Source organism: Cyprinodon tularosa, unplaced genomic scaffold (genome assembly GCF_016077235.1).
Source record: "Cyprinodon tularosa strain WSP-4 unplaced genomic scaffold, ASM1607723v1 ctg256, whole genome shotgun sequence".
NCBI lineage: Eukaryota > Metazoa > Chordata > Actinopteri > Cyprinodontiformes > Cyprinodontidae > Cyprinodon > Cyprinodon tularosa.
In genome coordinates, this window is record NW_024038950.1 from 594,424 (window position 1) to 617,816 (window position 23,393).

At 38.1% G+C, this 23,393-nt stretch overlaps 2 protein-coding genes across 3 annotated transcripts; one reads left to right on the plus strand and one right to left on the minus strand.

Moving 5' to 3' along the window:
- Positions 1 to 1,429: 1,429 nt before the first annotated feature.
- Positions 1,430 to 16,982, minus strand: fam114a2 (family with sequence similarity 114 member A2). 2 transcript variants are annotated; one of them, XM_038288465.1, is made up of 14 exons: positions 16,797 to 16,982; positions 14,641 to 14,892; positions 12,104 to 12,203; positions 11,800 to 11,901; positions 11,606 to 11,709; positions 11,229 to 11,363; positions 10,979 to 11,143; positions 6,495 to 6,618; positions 6,332 to 6,417; positions 3,752 to 3,838; positions 3,452 to 3,576; positions 3,295 to 3,367; positions 3,097 to 3,150; positions 1,430 to 1,767 (listed from the first exon to the last, which is right to left on the minus strand). In XM_038288465.1, the coding sequence occupies exons 2-14, from the start codon at positions 14,863 to 14,865 to the stop codon at positions 1,666 to 1,668; spliced, it is 1,482 nt and encodes a 493-aa protein (XP_038144393.1). In that variant the 5' UTR covers positions 14,866 to 14,892; positions 16,797 to 16,982; the 3' UTR covers positions 1,430 to 1,665. The 2 variants fall into 2 exon arrangements, with proteins under 2 accessions (XP_038144393.1, XP_038144394.1); XM_038288466.1 differs by having other exon boundaries at positions 16,771 to 16,982.
- Positions 16,983 to 18,321: 1,339 nt separating this feature from the next.
- Positions 18,322 to 20,974, plus strand: LOC119785685 (microfibrillar-associated protein 3-like). Its single transcript, XM_038288448.1, has 2 exons — positions 18,322 to 18,643; positions 20,277 to 20,974. Exons 1-2 carry the CDS (start codon positions 18,394 to 18,396, stop codon positions 20,972 to 20,974), a joined length of 948 nt encoding a protein of 315 aa, XP_038144376.1. The 5' UTR covers positions 18,322 to 18,393.
- The last annotated feature ends 2,419 nt before the right edge of the window (positions 20,975 to 23,393 follow it).

The window sequence follows — 23,393 nt, forward strand, 5'->3', positions numbered from 1 at the left end:
CAAAACTGAGATGATGTGCAACCTGTAGAACACAATTTGTGTACTTGTACTTAAAATCTGAACAACTTACTTTAATTCTACACATACAAATCTTAGAATGTAACTCTCTCTACAACTTCAAATTCACACTTACAATGCACAAATAGTTTTGAAACAAAATAACCTTCATACGAGAGGCAGGGTACACCCCGGATAGGTCACCAGTCTGTCAACACAGACAAACAACAATTGATGCACACACTCACACCTAAGGAGAATTGAGAGAATGCAGTTAACCTAACAGTCATGTTTTTGGACTGTTGGAGGAATCTGCAGATAACCCACACTTGCTCAAGGAGAACATACAAATTCCATAAAGAAAGACCCAGGGTGGACATGAACTCAGGACCTTCTTGCTGCAAGGCAGCAGTGCTACCCACTATGTTGCCATACTTTTGGAGTTCTTCTGTAGAAAAGGAGCAGGGCAAAATGAGAGAGAATACATTTAAACTCAAACTCAACTAACTAGAGGTTTCAGTAACTTTTTGCTGTGACAAACGGGGATTGTATGAGATGATTATCTCTGATAACTTCTGCTATACATTTTCATCATTCTGCTTCATTCTCTCTCTATTCTCCTATTCTGCAGAATCTGTTAGTTCAATCTCTAACATTCTGCTCTCTCTGCTTTTCCTCAGAGTAGCTTTGCCTCGTCTGTTCCTGTTTGGCTGTGACGTCATCCTGGAGAGAAACGTCAGCTGTGCTGCTTCCTTCAACACCCTTGTTTACAGATGCTGAAGATCGGCCTGTTTTCCAGTGTAGTCCTGTTTCTCTGACCGTGACTGAGTGGATGTGCTCACTTCATCCTCTGACATGGGAGCTGGCTCGGAGCTTGTCTGCCTGGCTGTGTGTTTCCTGGAAGGGGCCACCTTTTACAGCTGCTTTTTGTGTCTCTGCTTCTGTCTCCTTGAACCCCAGTCAGCCTCAGCAGATGGCCGCTCACACTGAACCTGGTTCTGCTGGAGGTTTCTTCCTGTTAAAAGGGAGTTTTTCCTCTCCACTGTCGCTACAAGCATGCTAAGTATGAGGGATTGTATTTGAGTCAATGAGTCAATGCAATCATCTGGTTTTCTTTAGATAGAAAACTTTGTATCAATTTGACTGTATGATCTGGTTGAACTGTAAAGTGCCTTGAGATGACATGGGTTGTGAATTTGGCGCTATATAAATAAACTGAATTGAATTGAATTATACAATATCAACAAGTTTCCAGTCTAATAAAATAAAAATCAAACCATTCAAACCAGTCAAGTTACCTTTATTTTTCTGAAGCAACAGGAAACTCCTTAAAATTCCTGATCTATGTCCACCTTTTGATCACTGATCAATTACGCCCCAAAGGCGTAATTGATCAGTGTCCTGAAAAAGCATTTTAACATAACAAAGAGCACATGATTTCTCTGGTTTATTTTCATGAAATTTCTTTTTTGTTGTCTCATATCCTCTGACAGATCCAGGCACGCTGGACCTCAGTAAGTCCACTTACTGCACAGAACATAAAAACACCGAAACATTAACACTGTGTGACAGCAAGACGTTTATAAAAGCACTAAGGATTTTTTAGCTCTCTGATGGCAGCTTCAGTCCCATCATAGTGTCAGTTACAGAAGCAGCTGAGGGAAGATATCACTGCTCTGATGGTCCAGCTCTCCTTTGGATGTGGGAAATCTCCAATATTGGCAAGAGGAGCTGGAAAGCATCCTGGATATAAGATGCACTGTTGGAAGCCTGAGTAAGAGAAGAAATTATGATATTTTATTAATATTATCAAACATTAAATATACTGACCAGGGCTAAATACATTATTTTGCTTACTGAAGTGCTACAAAGAGTGACTAAGACTAAATGATAGAGGACCAAGAACACTTCCCTGATGGACTACAAATAGAAGTTAGAGGCTACAGTTGCAATACTTCTTCCCAGACTTACATCCACCCTCTACATCTTTTATAAAAGCTTGTGTCAATAAAATGCAAAATTCCCTTAACATACTCCCATCTGAAATATATTATCTCTAACAAGTTCAAAATTTGTCACAATAACTCCTGCTAGTGGCAGTGTGAATGATATTCCTTAAGAGGCTTCCTTAGCATATGCTTTGTTTTAATATCATGCAGTTTTTGCAACATTCTGGTAAGTTGAGTAAAGAAAAGTTACCTATTTGGGTTTCTATTACTTTCAGCAGTTTGATAAAGAGCTGTGTCAAATATTTTATGGTACAGTAGCTGGACCAAATTAAAAACACCACAAAATTCCCAAAACCTTTTAGTCTCAATAAATCTAAATATAAGAAAAAACATCTTCTAAGCTAAAAACATTAAAAGTTGTACCTTCATGATACTTTTAAGATGGTTATGTAATCAAATAAAGAACAAAAATCAAACACACAATATAAATTTAAGTAAACCAGAACGAAGTCCAAGGAAGACAAGCCTAGCTATCTTGAGCTATCACCACATTTATGCTGCTATAGGCTTAGGTGGCTGGAGGACATGGGGGCCTTCTCTTCTTCAGTTTTACAATATTTGTTGATGTCTAAATTAAAGTGATCTTAATACTTTTTCATATGAGCAACTTCATCTGGTCTGATGCACTGTTGAGCTGTGAGATTAACCTGGACGAAGGCATCAGCTGGGCTGCTGTCATCAACAGCTTTTGTTGCTTTTAGTGTTTAGTCCTGTTTCTCTTAGATATATTTATGGGCTCAGCTTTTACTGTGACTATCTGTATGTGATCCCATCCAACCAATCTTTTCGACATTTAAACAACAAATAGACACAAAAATAAACTCCAATCTCCTTTAAACACTAAACAAACCACTTTTAAAATGTAACTATTTTAAGTTTAATTGTTTAAGTTACTGTGAAAAACAGTTAAAAATATTCATCAAAAATAAAAAAATTATTACCTCTCAAAATTGGTCATTTATTGAGATCATTTTGACCATTCCCCCTACAATTACACTTAGCCCCCCCGCCAATCCCCTATCCTCTGCAATAATGTTGAAAGTGTACTGTCGATAAAGCTTTTGTTATAAAGCATAATATGAACACAAACCTCAAGAAAGACTCCTGTAATCAGTGGGTTGAGCACCTCTCCCTTCTCATTCAACTGTAAAAAAAAAAAAACATTACCGCTGATTTCATATCTTTATTCATTCAAATCAAGAACATTGACTTCTTCAAGTACAGAACTAAGTCAAACACGAATACTCTCTCCTAAGGTAAACAAATGACAAAGCATCAGCTCACTTACCCCCGCAGTGGTCAGACAGGAGGTAAACTTTTTGGAGAGCAGAGAGATTTCTTTACAAAGAACAACCGTTAATCTGAAAACAGACAGATTAAATGTAGTAAACCTGCAGCCCGTCTCTGTGTATGTGGCAAGCAGAAAATGTAGCATGTCTTCTTACTGTGACAGGACGCTGGCGTCCGTGCTGCTGTTGGAGAACAGGATTATCTCGGCCAGCTTTTGGAAAAGTTCGATGGATCGAGCAGTCAGCTCTGCAAGACTCCTGATAGCGGCAGCGTGCACATCCTACGGAATTCAACAAAAAGGCTAAATGTTTTCTCTGTTCATGTTTGTTTTCCACAGGGTAACCAAATCCAAAAAAAAAGCTGGTTTGTGATGCTTTAAATCCCGTTGGATTATGTTTATTTTAAATCTGCCTCTTGTTAATAACCGTCATGTTTTAAAGTAAAGATGGACTCACCTCTGCAGAGTGGGTCTTGTCATTCTGTTCTCCGTCTTCCTGTGGTGCGCTTATGTTGTTTATTGTGCAGCGGGTGTTCTTACAGGTCTGTGGAATGACAGAAACAACATTATCACATAAAACATGTAACAACTGACTGCCAAACTAGAATCTATACTCTTATCTAAATGTACACTCACCGGCCACTTTATTAGGTACACCTGTCCAACTGCTCGTTAACACTTAATTTCTAAGCAGCCAATCACATGGCGGCAACTCAGTGCATTTAGGCATGTAGACATGGTCAAGACAATCTCCTGCAGTTCAAACCGAGCATCAGTATGGGGAAGAAAGGTGATTTGAGTGACTTTGAACGTGGCATGATTGTTGGTGCCAGAAGGGCTGGTCTGAGTATTTCAAAAACTGCTGATCTACTGGGATTTTCACACACAACCATCTCTAGGGTTTACAGAGAATGGTCCAAAAAAGAAAAAACATCCAGTGAGCGGCAGTTTTGTGGGCGGAAATGCCTTGTTGATGCCAGAGGTCAGAGGAGAATGGCCAGACTGGTTCGAGCTGATAGAAGGGCAACAGTGACTCAAATAACCACCCGTTACAACCAAGGTGGGCAGAAGAGCATCTCTGAACGCACAGTACGTCGAACTTTGAGGCAGATGGGCTACAGCAGCAGAAGACCACACTGGGTGCCACTCCTTTCAGCTAAGAACAGGAAACTGAGGCTACAATTTGCACAAGCTCATCGAAATTGGACAATAGAAGATTGGAAAAACGTTGCCTGGTCTGATGAGTCTCGATTTCTGCTGCGACATTCGGATGGTAGGGTCAGAATTTGGCGTCTACAACATGAAAGCATGGATCCATCCTGCCTTGTATCAATGGTTCAGGCTGGTGGTGGTGGTGTCATGGTGTGGGGAATATTTTCTTGGCACTCTTTGGGCCCCTTGGTACCAATTGAGCATCGTTGCAATGCCACAGCCTACCTGAGTATTGTTGCTGACCATGTTCATCCCTTTATGACCACAATGTACCCAACTTCTGATGGCTACTTTCAGCAGAGTAATGCAACATGTCATAAAGCTGGAATCATCTGAGACTGGTTTCTTGAAGATGACAATGAGTTCACTGTACTCAAATGGCCTCCACAGTCACCAGATCTCAATCCAATAGAGCATCTTTGGGATGTGGTGGAACGGGAGATTCGCATCATGGATGTGCAGCCGAAAAATCTGCGGCAACTGTGTGAGGCCATCATGTCAATATGGACCAAACTCCCTGAGGAATGCTTCCAGCACCTTGTTGAATCTATGCCACGAAGAATTGAGGCGGTTCTGAAGGCAAAAGGGGGTCCAACCCGTTACTAGCATGGGGTACCTAATAAAGTGGCCGGTGAGTGTATATCTTTATTTTAACCAGCCTGGAAAAAGGATACTTTCAAAAATAACTCAATTTCAAACACCCATCCATTCTTTTTTCTGTCATGCTTATCCCAAGCGGGGTCTTGAGGGGTGCTGGTGCCTATCTCTGACTGTCTACGGGTAAAAGGCGGGGTACACCCTGGACAGGGCGTCAGTCACAATTTCAAACATAATAGCAGTAAAAACATTTAAATTTTTTTCATCAAAGCTATAGAATGAAACGGATTATTATTGCAAAGTTACATATATATTTTTAGTTGTGACTGTGGCTCACACTGAGCCTGGTTCTGCTGGAGGTTTCTTCCTGTTAAAAGGGAGTTTTTCCTCTCCACTGTCGCTACAAGTATGCTTAGTGTAAGTGATTGCCTTCGAGTCAATGAGTCGATGCAATCAACTGGTTTTCCTTAGATAGAAAACTTTAAATCAATTTGACTGTATGATCTGGTGAACTGTAAAATGCCTTGAGATGACATGTGTTGTAAAATTGGCGCAATATAAATAAATTGAATTGAATCGAATTAGATGTTAAACCAGCATATTTGGACACAACAGCTTTTTCAGAGCTATTTTACCCTGGACATTTTTACATTGTATTTACACAGATTTAGATCTGCCATAACAGATGCAGTCCTAAAGGACATTATAGTACAACATAGGAGTAATGTGTTGGATCAGACAAACTAAAGCAAACTGAACATAACATCTCCATGGAGTGAATTCGCAGATTCCGTATAAATAACCTGCAAAGACAAATTCTAATCATTTTGTACTTTAAAACTTCTATTTTCATAAATTACTTTTTCCATGCGGTGTCTAACACGTCCGGTTGCGTGTGCTGGGAATGCATCAAAAGTTTTTAACGACACTGGGTGATTGTTTTTAGACACATTGCTGAGCCTGTAAGCCTGGTTTTATATGGCAGAACTAAAAATCCTGTTAATTTAACAGGGAAGGAGATTCAACGTCTATTTGACATGGAAAGACAGGGTCATGTATAATCAGCCTTCACAAAAAAAGTCAATATATTTATCCGAATTTGTAATCCTATTTTACATTTAAACTATATATTATCCTGGAAAATTATACTTTTTATTTTGCTTTCATCTAATCAGTGGTTCCTACACTCTGAGTCTAACGATGCAAGCCAATCCGGGATCAGTCATACCTTACTGAGCTTGTCAGCTGTGGCGGAAATGTTGAGACCATCTACGGCTGCTGTTAAATCATTCACGAACTCTGTGCCATCTTCATCTTGGATTAGAGAAGGGAAGATGATTCAATTCCAACGACTTTCATGTTGAAGACATGATATTCCCAAAAAGTCTTACCTTTCTTGTCGTCGACCTCCTCGTCATCAAACTCCACCATGGAGAAAGAGTCTTTGATTTGGTCCAGCTCCTCTCTGAGCTGGATCGGCTCATCTCCAGACAGGGTTGTCAACACAGACTTCACCTAAATGAAATAAGCAGTGGAATAAATGAAAAGTAAAAAAAAAAGCCTCAGAAAAGGTACCAAACTAAAACAAACAGCAATTCCCTCCATAGATGTTTTAAAGGTGGTATTTTAATTGGCAGGAGGCGCTTCTAGAATAGATGATAGCAGTGAAAACCTGACAAACCCCTTTACAGCAAGCATCAGTTAGGATGCAGCTATTGCACTTTTACTCAATATTTTAGAATTTTGACTGTTTAAGCAGGCTCCTTTGAGGTTTTTAAATCCTCTTTAAAATCACATTTCCTCTCCCTGGCTTTTAATCATGTCTAAGTGGACATTTTGCAAAATTTTATTTTCAATTTAATTTTATTCTCAAATGTATTTTAATTGAAACATTTATCCTATTCTATTTTTATGTGTTTATGTATTTTAGCCTTCAGTTTTTATGTTATGTTCCTTAACTGTGATTCCTGTACAGCACTTTGGTCAACCCTGGTTGTTTTAAATGTGCTTTATAAATAAAGTTTGAGTTGAGTTGAGGATGAAGGTTTATTTGTGTAATTTTTTTTTTTTTTCTAAAAAAAACAAAAAAAACAATGATAGATAATAAAAAAGAACAGCTAAAATATTTCAAATTATGTAGAACTCAGTCTATTTCAGATTATATCCAGGGGAGGAAATTCCATGCTTATATGGACTTCCAAAAATTCACAAAGAAGGGGCACCACTCAGGCCCATCGTCAGCAGCATTAACTCAGTAACATACAACATTGCTAAACAGCTTACTAATATCTTAGCTCCCTTGGTGGGGAACACACCACATCACATAGAAAACTCCAAAGACTTTGCCAACAAAGCCAAACATTTAAGGATGGCTCCAGGAGAAACCTTGGTATCGTTTGATGTTACTTCACTTTTCACATGCATACCTATAACAGAGGCAGTGGAAACAGTCAGGACACGTCTTGAACAAGATAGTGATTTAAACAACAGGACTAATTTCACTCCGGACCAGATCTGCACACTACTGGGCCTTTGTCTTTCCACAACCTATTTCAAATTCAGAGGTAATTTTTACAGACAGAAGCATGGCTGCGCAATGGGATCTCCAGTATCACCAATTGTAGCCAATCTTTACATGGAAGAAATGGAAAAGAGAGCTTTAGACACTTTCAATGGAATACCACCAAGCCACTGGTTTAGATACGTGGATGACACTTTCGTCAAAATCCAACTAGAGGAAGTGGAAGCTTTCACCAAACACATCAACTCTGTTGACCGTAACATCAAATTCACCAGAGAGGATGCCAAGGACAACAAACTACCCTTTCTGGACTGCCTGGTGAGCATGGAAGGAGATGGAAGCCTAAACATTGAAGTGTATAGGAAACCTACTCACACAGACCAGTATCTTCTTTTTGACTCACACCACCCACTGGAACACAAACTCTCAGTCATCAGAACCTTACAACACCGGGCAGAACATGTCCCTACTAAAACAGATTGGAAGCAAAAAGAACAGAAACACATCAAAGATGCTCTCCAAAACTGTGGATATCCAAACTGGGCTTTTATCAAATCAGCAAGGAAATCCAAAAGACACGCAACAGAAGACAGCGATGGGAAAATTAAACGCAAAAACATCACAATCCCTTATGTTGCTGGAGTGTCTGAAAAGCTCAAGAGGATTTTCTCCCAAACACAAGATCCCAGTACATTTCAAGCCAAACCAAACCCTTAAACAGAGGCTAGTGCACCCTAAAGATAAAACCTCCAGACCGAATATGAGCGGAGTGGTATATGCTGTTCAGTGCAGCGAGGAATGCTCTGATCTTTATATTGGCGAAACAAAACAACCTCTCCACAGACGCATGGCCCAACACAGAAGAGCGGCCGCCTCTGGACAAGACTCCGCAGTACACCTACACCTTATGGACAAAGGACATTCTTTTGAGGACCAGAATGTCCATATTCTGGATAAAGAAAATAGGTGGTTTTAGAGGGGCGTGAAGGAAGCCATCTATGTTAAGAGAGAAAAACCAACTTTAAACAGAGGTGGTGGACTCAGATTCCAGCTTCCAAAAACATACAATTCAATCATAGACATGATCCCTTCCAGATATCACCAAACCCCCCACCCCATCACAGAGGAACGAGGGACCTACCCGCCCCAGCCGGTGAACAATACCTCCTTAACGACCAACCCTTAACAATCATAGACAGGTTTCAGGTATTACAGGAGACAATCCCCCCCGTTAATGGCAATCCCCCCTTTAACGACCGACCCCTAGAATCATAGACAGGTTCAGATATTACAGGCTAACGATGGAACTAACGAACCATTCATCGGTTACCATTGCATGTTTCCAAGCGATACAAGGCGTGTCTATATAAGACTCAAACTCACTGCGGATCCAGACATTTGAATTGAGAAAGCTTCCTGGAGAGGTGGCGAAACGTCTTCAAATCTTGAAAACCAAGTCCAGTGGATATTTTTTGAATTTTTACGGGTAGAACTCAGTATGGTTTATGCACTGGACTTACAGGAGCCAAAATATCTCATATTTTCAGGGAGTTGGTTTCAGCGGCGAGGATTAGACTGACACAGATCCTTAAATCACTTTTCTTGCTCCCTGACATATTTTTGCAGTAGCTAGTTTTCAGGCCTAAACATGAAAGAGCTGATCCCTCACTGCTCCCTGAACCAAAGGGAGCAAAGGGAGGCAGCATTTAGTATTACTTTCTTATTTAGCTCAATTTTTAAGCAAAGATGTTACTATTACACTATTATGTATCGTCATGTTTTAAAACTGTGATCTGAGCTAACGGGGCAAGATAAAAAATAAAAATAAACCCAAGGCTTTAGGAGCCCCTCTAGGGGTTATATTTTTGTTTTATATTTACATAAATTAATCTACATATATTGAATATGTGTGTTTACTATTTGTTTAGTATGGAAGAACATGAGGAGAGTGTTGAGGACAGTAGGGAGGATCATCAGGGCTCCTGTATTATAAAATTTAGGCAAGATCGGGATGAGTCGGTAATAAAGATGCACACACAGAACGCACACACTGTGTCTGCTAGAGTGAAATGTGTCGTTTTATTCCGCCGCAGCAAAGCAAGCTTCTTCAACAAGTGGTTTCTCACCTTCCTTATGTTTCTGCTTAAACATCTTTACCACAGCTCTCCAGCAATCCTGTTCGTGACGCCAGAAAATGTATTATGAAATTTAGGCAGGATCGGGAAGAGTCGGTAATAAAGATGCACACACAGAACACACACACTGGGTCTGCTAGGGTTGCGCACGCACGCCTAGCTGCGGGGGTTGCTGCCCTGCAGGGATCGACTGGCCCTCCAATCCTTGTGTCACGATAGGTGGACAATATAAATTGCAATGGGACAATATAAATTGTATGGAGACAATATGATTTGTATTCAGCACCGTGCCTTGATTGATGTGCTTGCTTTGCTGTGTTCTGTGTGTGGATCTTTATTACCGACTCATCCCGATCCTGCCTAAATTTCATAATACAGCTCCTCTTCCCTCCATTATGGACATTTCATCCCAGCGCTGCGTATCCTTGTAACATCATCAGTGACCCCTCACACCCCCACCATGGACTGTTCTCCCTGCTCCCCTCTGGGAAGAGACTTTGCAGCATTCAATGCAGGACCAGCAGGTTCTGCAATAGCTTTTTGTCCGCTGCCATCAGACAGCTGAACTGTTAAACTCTAAAATTGACTTTGCAACACATTATTTTGCACCACCAATGTTGCTGAACTTCTATAAACCCTTAAAATAGGACACCACTCAATGTTTCTACTGCATTTTGCACCATATTTATTTATGCACTGCACTGGAATTTTTCATATTAATGCCCTTTTGCACCAACATTTTTGAAACTGTTTTTTTTTTTCCAACATTGTTTACATTCTGATCACTGCTGCACTTTATATTGGCAATTTTTATCTATTGCAACTACAATAGAATTCCACTGTAAGCTGTATGCAACAAAATTTTGTTTTGTATACAGTTAAATTGACAATAAAGTTTTTCTAAGTTTTATTACTCTGGTTAATTTTGCTTTTAAGCTTTGCAAATAAAATAACTATATTTTCAATGACAAATGACACAAAGCTACCCAGGTTGACCAAGTAAAATCTGTCCCATCCAGTTTTCCCGTTTATCTGGTCAACTCTATTAAAATACCGCTAGAGATAGTTATTTGATGTTTGACCGTAAGGATGAATGTCATTTAAAATGTTCTTTTCACATTGTTTTTAAGTTTTAAAAAGTATTTTGAATAACACACATTATTTCAATGTAACTTGTTCTTTTAAGGCAATAATGAATAATAACAATAATAAACTCTACCTTGGACTCGCTATCTCTGGACAAGATCTCCAGGGCCTCCAGGTGAGACAGACCCTGATATTCATCAAACAGCATGCTGTAGTGAGCAACCACCTTCTTCTCTGTATCTGACGATTCCTTCTCTGCCGTCTCTAACTCTTCTCGCTCCTTTGCTTCCCGCAAAACCTGAAGAAAAATTTAATAATAGAAATAAATTGTCACTTAATAAGCCACCTATCGGATTCACTAAAAACTGTTAGGCTTTACCAACCTGAGACAGAGTGGCGTTTCTGTTCATCAGTCCTTTGGTCTTTTTAAAGCCAGGATCGCCCTCAGCTATCACATCCATTGTTTTCTTCCCAATGAACTCCAGAGCATCCAGCCCTCCTGTGATCACAGTCTTCCCCTACAATTCAGTTCAATTCAGTTTATTTATATAGCGCCAATTCACAACACATGTCATCTTAAGGCACTTTACAGTTCACCAGATCATACAATCAAATTGATTCAAAGTTTTCTATCTAAGGAAAACCAGTTGATTGCATCGACTCATTGACTCAGATGCGATTCCTCAGAGATGTTCAGTTTATTTGAGGCTATTTTGCCTGATTAACAGTGCAAGGCACCGCTTGCAGTGAAACATCTTACCGTGGTCTGAACGACGCTGGTCAGAGACGATAACATTCCCATCGCACTTCCCACTGGAGACGATCCGTCGGCTGCAGCTTTTTCAGTGTTGCTGTTGCTCTCCTCTGCCAGAGAATCAAAGACTCACAATCACAAACTTTTACAGAAATTTTTTTTTTTTTTTTTGCTTTCTTCAAACACACAACATGTCTCACCCTGCTGTTTTTCTTCTTCTACCACCTTATCTGACAGTTCAGTTGGACTGGGAATTCCCAGAGATGTTTCTGCCTTTTCGATGACCTGGGTGAGCCCTTGGCCTGAATGAACGGATGGGGAGACACAAATGGTAAAGATATGGGAACAGACTTGGTTAAGGTCTTTCTAGTTGCCATCCCTATTTGATATCATTAAAGAAAAAATGTAGAAATTGTTTTATGTTTTATCTAAACATTATCATTATCTTTTAGGTACATGAAACCTAAGCTAAAAAAATAAGAGTTTGAAGTATTGGATTCTCACCCACAGTGGCCACAGTAGCTGTTGCTGTGGACAAGATAGATTTACCCCAGCTGCCCCAGTATCCCCATCCGCCTTGAGAGACGGTTGTATCACTAGGAGACTGTGAAAGATGAGAAGACAGAGAAATAAAACAGGAAAGACAAAAAGAAGACCTCAGTTTAATAGGACAGTAGGTCATTCTTTGACAAAAAATTCAGGAATAACCAGATAGATGTACTTCTTTAAAGTTTTATTAGCTTAGACTTAATAAGGGGTCAAAACCAGAAGCAGAAAAGTAGAACACATCATGTGGGCTTCTTTAAACTTTTTGGGACCTAATTAAACTTATTAAAATAAAACAAAAACAAAAAATCTTGAAAGCAAATATTTGGTATGCTGTTGTATATAAGAGTGCCATTAACGCAAACTTGGGCTAATATAATTTTTTTTTTTTTTTTTTACGGTAGTATATTTAATCAAAAGAGAAACCCTGAAAGATGTTACATAGAATGTATCCTAAAAAATTTGATTTTCCAAAAGTTTATTAACTAAATCTATCGACTTCATTCCAAATCCACATAGTCCACTTCTAAATAAGTTGTTTTGGTTTTCCACGCCCCGTCCTCCCAAAGACTGCGCCCTCACAACCTGCAACTATGACAACCAATCAGAGTTGTAAAGATGGCAGCATGGACTAATACATTAGACGAAGGCCGTAGATTGACCGACGGGCTGCTATAGACCGCTCAGGACCGCTTATTTTCCCTGATGACATCATAAGCCTTTCAAACATACCATTTTGGGCAAACAGTAGCTGAGGGGTGCAGAAAGGCAGTATTATAGGGAAAAGAGGAGAAAGACATTTTTTCCATTTGTGAATCTAATATAGAGGTGGCAGGACACAAATGACTGTTACAAAATGTTTATAATTGGAAATTAGCATAATAATGGATCTTTAAAATAACAATGAATTGAGACGGTATAGATAAACTACAACACTCTTATTTTATTTGTTAATGAAATAAATAAATTAACTATTACAGGACTTGATTGGATGTACCCGTAAGCAATATAAACGCCAGAATCTTCACAAATTCAAGAAAATAACAGTAACATGTAAAATCTTTATTTGTCAAATACAATAAACTAATAATATAAAACACTGTGTAGTTTGTCCAAAGCTGCATTACAGCAATAAATAAAGCATGTTCCATTGGTGTTATTGTTAAAGGACTACTAACCCCTAAATCAACTTTCTTTGCCATTAAACTGCATAGATCGATGTCTAATAGAGCTGATTTCTTATTCTGGAAATTTGTTACACATTTAATAGAATCCTGCGTAAAACTCTATGTTTGGCGCCCCTTCACGGTTATAAAAAGGATTACTGCATCGGATATTTTATAAGGACTGATTTTCTAAAAATGGAAAATTAAATAAAATCATGATATTCTTTCTATTAAAAAAATTATGAAAATAGGAAATGCATAAAAAATAAAAAATTTAAAATATATTAGAATTGGTCAAAAATTAGTCTCGTCTCTCTAGTCTAAAATAGTAATTTGATTTGCATTTCTTGTCAATGAGTCTACAGAGAAGAATGTTATTAGATGTTGTTTATCAAGAGTGTTAGGTTTGGATAGCTATTGATGGTCCTATGGCTGCATAATATGAACAAAACTTAAATTACAGTATTATCTAAATTTCAGTCGATGCGATATAACTCTGATATCGATATGAACAACAGAAAAGCCTCACAAAGATTGCCAGGAATGACCCCTACAGATGCCTGTGCAAATATTTGAAGAAAAAAAAAATTGTCTATCAAACAAAGAAATAACTGTAAAAAAATAAATAAAAAAAACATCTAATTATAGATATTTGGAGCTACAAGCTTAACAGATTAAATGAACATATAACCAGGTGATTATATTTCTCTTCACATATCTCAGTCCAGGTTTCTTGCCTCATCATAGTTTCTTTGTTATTACCTGCTTTATTTTTTGATTGATTGTAATAGGTTTGAAGTCTGAGTTTAAAAATCCATATAATAGATTAGTAGAACAATCATAACTAGCTTTGAAAGTCCAAACCAAAGGTCACCAGTTAGTGCTGCAACATCTCACTTTTGATAAACCTTTATCGGCATTGACAGAAAAACTTTACAGGCTCCTTTTTTTAATCATGCAGGTAGGATTTCTCTCTCTTTCTCTCACTCACGTCACAGCTTCCCTCTCACTATAGTCTTTATGTATATACCATTGTTTGTTAATGAAAGTTTGGTTTATTTTGCACTTTACATCTTTAGTAAAACGACAGATTGCAGCCACACGATTGAATGAAACAGTGAATGATAACAACATTTACCAATGATCATCTTAATTAAAATTAAATTTACAAATTTACACATCATATAATGTCAAAGGACGACTCCCTGTCAGGGGGGTAACAAGCTTGCGGTCTCCTCTTTTATTTAAAGGCCCATCCTGCAAGCATGCTTTAAATATCATGTGTGGCTGGAAGTAAGGTAATGGAAGGACTTGTGCTTAAAAAGCTACCTTTGCTGGCTGCGGACTCTCCTCTGCTTTTGCTGTTGCCTCAGCTTCCACTGCAGGGTTGGCCTCTGGCCTCCTCCTGGCTTTCCTCGTCGGAGCAACATCAGTGGTGTTGTCTGGCGTAGATGGCGAGGAGCTGCCTGGTGTTTCAGCAGGAGAGGGCTCTTGCATCCCGGGTGCTTCCTGCGTTCCCTCGGCAACGGCATGAGGTGCTTCACTATCTGACATCTTATCTTATATCTCAGCAGAGCATCTCTGCAGAATGAAACCAGTGATATGAAGGTTTAAGAATATTCTAATAACACAACTGGGACTATTAATGCTTTATAAGTGAAACTCTTATTTAAACAACAGCATGCATATCTGAGGATATCTGTCAATAAAGAAAAGGGAACTTCTCAGACTGGTTTTGCTGATATCAAAATTGTTGCTTCTATAGCAACTTAAAAGCAAGCATGTATTTCTAAAATGTATCAATCCTAAATATGTCTTAAAAATGTTTTAATTGAGTTTTGTGAGTTAAAAGCTTTTTCAGTGCACACAAACATTGCCATCTACGTCCAATAAATATTCTTAAGTTTTCAGCTAATTCAATCTTACAAACAGGGTTAATTTTATACCCCTTAGTTCCCATTAATTAGAGTAAATGTACAGGCTGACTTCATGTTCACGTAAAATATATCATAATTATGTCAGGTCTTAACTGGAAACATCATTCAAAAGGGGAATATTAATGTACATTTTACCGTAAAACGGTCAAGTTAGCTCTACTAAAACGTAGGTATTAATTAATTGTTCTAAACTCAAAGTTTAGAGTAATTGCCAACAAGCTTCTTTTCTTTTATAAAAAGCTTTAAGTCTCACCATCATCCTAATTCTTTGCTATATCCACAGATTTATCTCAGTCTGTCACTCCAAACATTCCCATTTTTGTCACCTGACAATGTTTTCACCCCTTAAGCACGTCTCCCAAGACCACATTTCGCAGCTTTGGAACAAATGCTGTTAGGACTGGTAGTTTTTCTTCATGACATGACTTTTTTTTTTTTTAGCTTTTTAGTCACATTGGTTAACAAATATACATGTCTAAATCATAATGGAGATTTTCTTTTTATAATATATTTAATGACAAAACTGAAGTCTAGATGTCCTATTTTGCAACAAGCATGCAATATTTTGGCTGAATCGCACTCTTCTCTGCTTTCCTTTGAATCAAAGACCTTTCTTAAGGCTACAGAGCATTCCTTTACCCAACTTAATCGTTACCCACTGGTTTGAATCTAATCAAGCAGTGTATAACTTCCATTAGACTGTCTGTATTAGGTCATTGCAGCCACAAACTCTTGTTAAGTCATAACCTTTCCTAAAAAAAAAAGAGCTTCTGTATCGACCTGCTAATTCAACCTTGTAAAGGTTTTTCTGTGTTTTCCTATATATAAGGGTTATTAGGTCCGATGCCCAGCAGCTTTTAGATGCATCTCCTTCCTTCACATTGGAATCAGATCATTAGCAGAGAACTCTTTACACTGGAAACAAAATCGAAATCTAGATAAGTCAATTTTTTGTTGAAATAAGTGCATTTGTTCTTGAATTGAGAAGGTAAAAGAGATTTTTTGCCAATGGAACAAGACAATTTATATTTAAAATTAAAAAAACACAATTACTTTGTCTTATTTGTAGTTCATATTATCTAAATATCTTATTTGAAGAGTAAAAATACTCAATCCATTGGCAAATCATCTCATTTACATAGTCAAATTAAGGGTAAATACACTTAATTTAAGACATTTTTGCTCATTTTTTCCAGTGTAGAAATTAACTGCGTGGTAAGGAGCTATTTGTTTCAAATCTATTGGATCAGATATATATATGTGAATGATGAAAACATGAGTTCATCTAAATAAGCTCTGAGTATTAATGTCAATGTTAATGTTTTTTAAAATACAATCTAGTTTAAAGTTGGTCCTACAATCTGTGAATTTAACTAAACATCAACGGTCTCATATCCAAACGGAACAGGAACAGTCATGAAACAAAAAGAAAACTGTAGTAATCTAATCAAACTGTTCAACAAAAGCAATTCTTCTGTGATCTCTGCTGTTTAAAGTCTTTATGCTAGCAGCTAATGTTTACCTCAAATCTGCACGTTATGTCCTTACCGGAAGTAATTAGAAGAGTTTGTCCCTTAAATTACTGTTTGGATTCCAAGATGCAGATCTGAAATTTATATATATTTTTGTCAGAGTGCAGCGAAGTAATTCGGGATTCTTGTTTTTGTTGTCCAGATGGATTAGCCACGTCACATTTTGTTTTCAAAGGTTAGGGTCTGTCAACTGCTGTGGGGGCCGGGACTTCCGTCTGAGGTTTTCAAAATAAAATATTTCCCGAAAAATCAAACTTAGACGTTCCTCACTGTGTTGCATTACCTCATCAGACAATTTATCTCACTGTTGCTATATAATGCATTCATGTTTCTTTTTTTTTTTTCTTTTTTTTACCAAATTTTATCGGCGTTACCATTAATGTGCTTTATTTTTAAAGGAGAGGTATATTTATTGGTTATTCTATAAAGGTAAACGGCAGTACATAATTTTAGATCACTTTATATCGAAAATAGAACTTAGAGAGTTTCAATAGTTTTTTGTTTTCCCCTTTAAGTGAAAATCTATTTATGTATTTTATTTAAAAAAATATAGGCCAACGATTTATTTTTAGGTAAATTTTTACATTTATATATTGACATAATTAAAAAAAAAAAAATTTTTTACAGTTGTTCTACGTATTTTGAGCCACGCCCACTTCAACACCTGTACCCGGAAGTTGTTGGATCATGCACTTTGTTTGACTTGAAGGCTGAGGAAGACAAACTCCTGATAAATACACTTTTCTTTTGATCTAAAACAAATCTAAATCTTCTTAACAATCAGTATTTTGAGGCCAAACAATAGGTGAGTTAACTTTATGAAAGATGTTTGTCTGAAGTATGCTGATTGTTTAACTGGTAGGGATCTGTGCTGATGTAATCTAAGGTAAAGTAACTTTTCACTGTTTTTTTTTTTTTTGTAAGTACCTACATCTATTAAGATGTAAAATGTATTTCTAAAATGTATCAACCCTAAATATATGTCTTGGAAATGTTTCAATTAAGTTTTGTGAGTTAAAATACCTTTTAAAACAATTTATTGCCATCTACCATCCAATACATTTTCTAAAGTTTTCAGTAAATTCATTTACATACAGGGTTAATTTAAAACTGCTTAGTTTCCATTAATTCCTTTAAATGTACAAGATGATTTTATGTTCAAGGAGAATATGTCATAATTAAATCAGATCTTAACTGGAAACATAAACATGACTCAAAAGTCATTTATAATGTAAATTCACCAGTAAATGTTGATGTAAAACAATCAAGTTAGCTCTACTAAAACTAAGATGTAAATAATTTCCATATTCATCAGGATATGAAGTGTCTTTGTATAAGGAGCAGGAGGACCCAAAACGCCCTCATATCTTTTAGTTATACTATCTGAATTTAAGAAGGTGCATGTTTGTTTTCATTTATAATTAAACTTAGAAAAACAAATGTTTGTTAAGATACTTAAAGATTTTAATATTAACATTTTATCCAAAACTGGGGAAACTGAGGGGAGGAAAAAATAGGTCAGGAGTGTATGTGCTGTGTGACAGTCAGTGACTCTTCCCGTTTTGCAGGATTTTCTGGTCTAGATGTGAACTGAACCTGAAACTCCACCCAAAATGTTATCACATCAGATGCACCGCCTGTCACACGCCCTCATCGTGCTCCTGCTGCTTGTTTGCTGGACAGCAGATGGAGCTCACAATGACACAGAGGCAGGGACCTTCACACATCTGGCCTCGGTCCCCCCTGGCAAGTATATCTTGGCAAAGGAGGGATCCAGCACACTAATTGAGTGTAATGTGACTGCAGATCAAGAGGATGTTAGGTGGTACAACTCCAAAGGACTTCTCCTTGAAGACAAAGAAGGTAGGGTGATTCCATGATTAGGTTTATTATTTTAAATGCTAATGGACAAAACCTTTTGTGAAGACTAAGATAGTAATTTAGTCTTATAATATTTGAGCAGCTAATTAAAAGTCTTTAAATTCAAAAGTCTTAAAAGGAACTGTAAACACAGCCTAAAATCAACCTGTGACAAACAAGTCAGCAAAGACAGCAAAGAGCAAGATGTTGCAGAAACCGTGTCAATGGCTTGAATACAGTGTCAGAACATTTTCAAAATTACAGCTCTTGTGGGGGTTCTGTTAGGTATTTGTCAAATACTTTTCAAGGAAAGAACAGTGGAGAACCAGTGACAGGTACATGGTGTTCAAAGAGACATTAATGATGAAACCTGGTACTTATGGCCTGATGTGAGAGATCTGAATCTTAAACTTAAACTACAGAAGAAGGGAAAGCTCATTCTGGGAAAAGACACTGGTATGTCATAATATGTTGTAATATAGGTGATAGGCTGCAGACCTGTCAGAGTGGCATCAGTGTTCCTTGATGGTTCTGACCTTTCACAGGATAATGATCCTGCAAAACAGCAAAAACAAATTAGCAGTGGTTTTAGGAGCATTACAATGGTTTTTAAGGTGTTGAATTGGCCTCCAGATACCCCACATCTCTATCAAATTGAGCAATTTTCATTTTAGCCATGCAAAGGAAAGTTAGGTCCAGAGAGGTTACATCTAACAAAGTACAGAATTTATAAGGTCATCTACGTGTCAGATATATCACCACACCTTAAGTAGTCTAGTATATTGCGTCCGTCCATTTCTCCACTCATCTATCCACCCATCCAGCCATCCATCTTCTTCCTCCTATCCGCCAGTCATGGTCTGACTGGTGCCTATCTCCAACAGTCTGTGCAAAAGGAGGGGTGCTAATTAACTTTAGAGTATAGTGGAGGTTTTCGCAAATTTGTGAAAAGACCCGCCCTCTCCACTTTAAAAAAAAAATGCACATGCACAACCCCGAACCAACTCCCGAGAGGGAACGCTTAGTAAACGCATGGGAGAGCATGTATGAGCCCATTTCACACTCTGTTTAAAAGTTGCTGTTTGCATCGCTCATACAAGCTAACTTTCCAGAAGAAGATTTGCAATTTTCACAATATGTCAGACTCACCGCCGGCAAGTGAAAATGGGGACGAACACATAGGAGGGCCTTAAGTAAACATATCACCAGAATGATTGACGATTAGGAGGACCACTTATTTTGATAAGGAATAGGAACATCCTCCACTACATCTTTAATAGTCATGTTTTTGGACTGTGGGAGGAAGCTGAAGTACCCAAAGAGAACCTAAGTATGCACAAGGAGAATGTACATGCAAACTTCATGCAGAAAGACCCAGGGTCGGGAATTGAACCCAGAACCTACTGGCAACAAGGTAACAGTGCTACAAACTGTGCCAGCATGCAGTCCATAATCCCAGGCTGCATTGTGTGGAACAAACACACTATAATGAATGCGTTTATAATGCCTGTGTTAGAATGCATTATAGCTAAAGTATATAGTAGGATGATTTGGCCCATTGTTAGTGACTGCTTAATGTTCATTTATTAATACTGCCTGCTGGAAATTGCCCTTTACATTTGTTTTTTGGCTTTAGGTGGGAAGTGGCAGATCCAGGAGAAGGGTGTCTTAAACATCACAGCAGTGTCCTTTGAGGACCGTGGCCGCTATACCTGCGTGGCCTCAACCGGCATCGGACTCACCAAAAACTACACCGTAACTCTGCGTGTGGCCTACACTGACAGTGGCCTTGGAGTGTACTTCGTTGTGGTGTGCTTGGTGGCCTTCGCCATCACGATGGTCCTCAATGTGGCGCGCTTATGCATGGTCAGCACCCACCTCAAGGAGACTGAGATAGCCATTAATGAGTTCTTCCGCACCGAGGGAACAGAGAAGCTCCAGAGGGCATTTGACATTGCAAAATCCATCCCAATAATAACCTCAGCGAAGACGGTGGAGTTTGCCAAAGTCACCCAGTTTAAAACCATGGAGTTTGCTCGTCACATTGAAGAGCTGGCACGCAGCATTCCTCTGCCGCCACTTATTCTGAACTGCAGATCATTTTCAGAGGAGAACATGAATGCAGACTGTAATCCTGCAGAACTGCAAGCAGCAGCTTCTAAAAACAGACAGGCTTTAGGCCCAACTGGTTATAACAGAAAAGAAGAGAAAGAGGTGTGTTTGGCAATGCTGTCTAGTGATAGACAAAGGATCAATGACGACTTTAAGGTGTCACTGCATAGAATAAATGTTGACGTGGAGGATACAGATTACAGAAATGAGAGTAATGCATGAGATCATTAGGTCTGGTTGCAGGTTGGACTTTCATCTGTCTAATCCTTAAAATGTAGTTTTACCTTATTCTTATTTCTGCGCATGGTGACAGCTCAGGTTCTCAAACATCTGCTGAAACATATTTTAATTTTTTTGTTCTGCTTTTTTATTTCTTTTTCCCATAAAATTTTCATTTTTGTGTTTTCTCTTTATAAAGGTTTAGCTAATTTAACTCTTTCATATGTCTTTTGTTTTTTCTTGTCCTCATTATTCCATCTGACAGACCGGTAAGCCTCCAGGGAGAAAATGTTGCCTTGTAATGTCATTGTTCTAACATCTCTATTGTGGTCATATCACTCATGGGAATTGAGTTTTGTGAGGCTTGATTGCAATCTCACGTGTCTGTTTACACAGGTCTTTTGTTTGTCTCAAAAGCAGTTAATTACAGGGCCTGAAATAAGTCATTCAGCTGAAGTGCTGAATATTTTGAATCTAAAGGGACCTTTTTTAAACGATTTTTGCAGGCTTGAATCTTATACAGTCTACACAATGCTTTCTGCAGAGAATGTTTGATTTGGTTCTTAAGATCTATTGATTAATTATGTGTTATGCAAGGTTTTGTGGGCAAACTGTGTTGCATGAAAGGTGAAGTTGTTACTCCTATGGATGTTATTTTCAAGGAATGCATCACTTTCTTTTTTTGTTTATAAAAAATAGGCACAGGTTGTTAATATCTGTATGTTTATCCTTCCTGAAGATGAATTTTAAAGATGTCTAAATTATGTTTACAGTAATAAAATACTGTCACAACTACTTCGTTTCTCTGATGGTATGAAGTAAACCAAATCAATTAGAACACCCGCGAAATGGGTTGAACTGAAAGTGTTCAAGTAGAAGGTGGAAGTAGAAGATGAACATTTTTTTCTGTCACAATGATGGAAAATGAGTAAATGTTGATGCTGTAAAAGATTTAAGCTGAAATCAATCTAATTTTCAGGCTGAATGCTAAAAGTGAGAAAGACTTGATGATTTTGCTTTAGCTATGGTTACCTCAAAAGAAAATCATCCAGTTGTTATTCTTTTGTATCAAAATGGCTGCCAATCATCTATGAAGAAGGCAACAGAAAAGCTTTATGAACCATTTAAAACTTTCAAGCTCAGAGTTTTAGCTGCAGCAAACAAGGTTTTAGGATGTCTAAGAATTTAATAAGCAAGCATCAACGCCCTAATTTAGAAAACAGGTTAAGTTAATCTGAGTAGAGAACAGGTATCTTCAGTCAGGTGAATTGGCTTTATGATGTTTAATATTTTCAGTTTGAGAACAGGTGAAATCAACAATTAAAAATTCAATGATTGAAGAGAAAATGATGGCTTAAGTGCTTCAAATGCGAGTCGTGGCTCAGATGTTTTGATCGATTTAATGAGGATTTGATCTATATGGTAACAGTTTAACGCCAAATCTCTGAGATGTTGGCTTACTTTCCAACACCCCCAGGCTGAGGCCCAGGTTGTAGATGTAGATGAGGACCTCACAGAGCTCGTCTGCACAGGTCTTCAGTAGCCTTGGGGGGGATGTTGTCCAGTCCTGAGGCCCTCCTGTGTTTCAGCCTTATCAGCTGGCCTCTCATCGTTTTTGGTTTGTTTATTTTAATATGGTGTACAGGAGTTCAAACAGACATACATTATGTTTCCCTATGCTGTAAACATTTGAATAATAAATACATTTAAACAATATATGTAAATATATGTAAACATTCATTTCAACAAAAATGTGTGTCATAGCCATAGAGTTCAGTGGTCATAACCTGTAACACAAGTCTCAGTGCAGCGCAGTGCCAGGCAAAGAAAGTGGCAGGTGTGTCTCGGACCATGGATCCCAAAGGGGAAAAAAAGAAGATACCTGATGAGAACAGAGGATTCAGAGAAGAATGGACCAAATCATTTGCTTTCATTATCAATGCAGAAGGACTGCCTGCATTTTTGCTTTGGCACGAGAATTTGTCAAATTATAAAAAGAGTAATTTGGAAAGGCATTTCCAGGGAAGGCTAAATATAAAGCTGATCACAAAGATGTGAGTGAGAGAAAGAATGCGATTGAAGAACTTCTGGATAAGTTAGAGGAGAGCAAAGATCGATTTAGGAAATGGATTGCATCTCCAAACTCCACTACTGTTGCTAGTTTTGTTTCAAGCATGAAAAAACCGTCCACAGATCAAGCAGGTAGCGCTCTGATGCAGGGATGTGAATTTTTTTCTATTTTTTTTCCCTCCCAAATCCTCAGAATAAAAGTAACACCAAGGAACGCTGGTGACAGAGGATGCGGCATTTCAGGGTTAGAGAGCTCTGCTCTGATGGATGTCAGTTCCTGCTTGGTTCCTCATGACTCAATCAACTCCTTCCAACAGAAACACGTCCACCATAGAAAGATTCCTTTATCATG

What these genes read in the sequence shown, in the direction of transcription:
- LOC119785685 (XM_038288448.1), top strand. Translation starts at nt 18,394, where the DNA reads ATGTTATCACATCAGATGCACCGCCTGTCACACGCCCTCATCGTGCTC. An exon ending in TCTCCTTGAAGACAAAGAAG is followed by an intron (nt 18,644 to 20,276) that starts GTAGGGTGATTC and finishes TTTTGGCTTTAG; the next exon opens with GTGGGAAGTGGCAGATCCAG.
- fam114a2 (XM_038288465.1), bottom strand. Translation starts at nt 14,865, where the DNA reads ATGTCAGATAGTGAAGCACCTCATGCCGTTGCCGAGGGAACGCAGGAA. An exon ending in CCAGAGATAGCGAGTCCAAG is followed by an intron (nt 6,619 to 10,978) that starts GTAGAGTTTATT and finishes TATTTCATTTAG; the next exon opens with GTGAAGTCTGTGTTGACAAC. An exon ending in ACAAGACCCACTCTGCAGAG is followed by an intron (nt 3,577 to 3,751) that starts GTGAGTCCATCT and finishes TGAATTCCGTAG; the next exon opens with GATGTGCACGCTGCCGCTAT.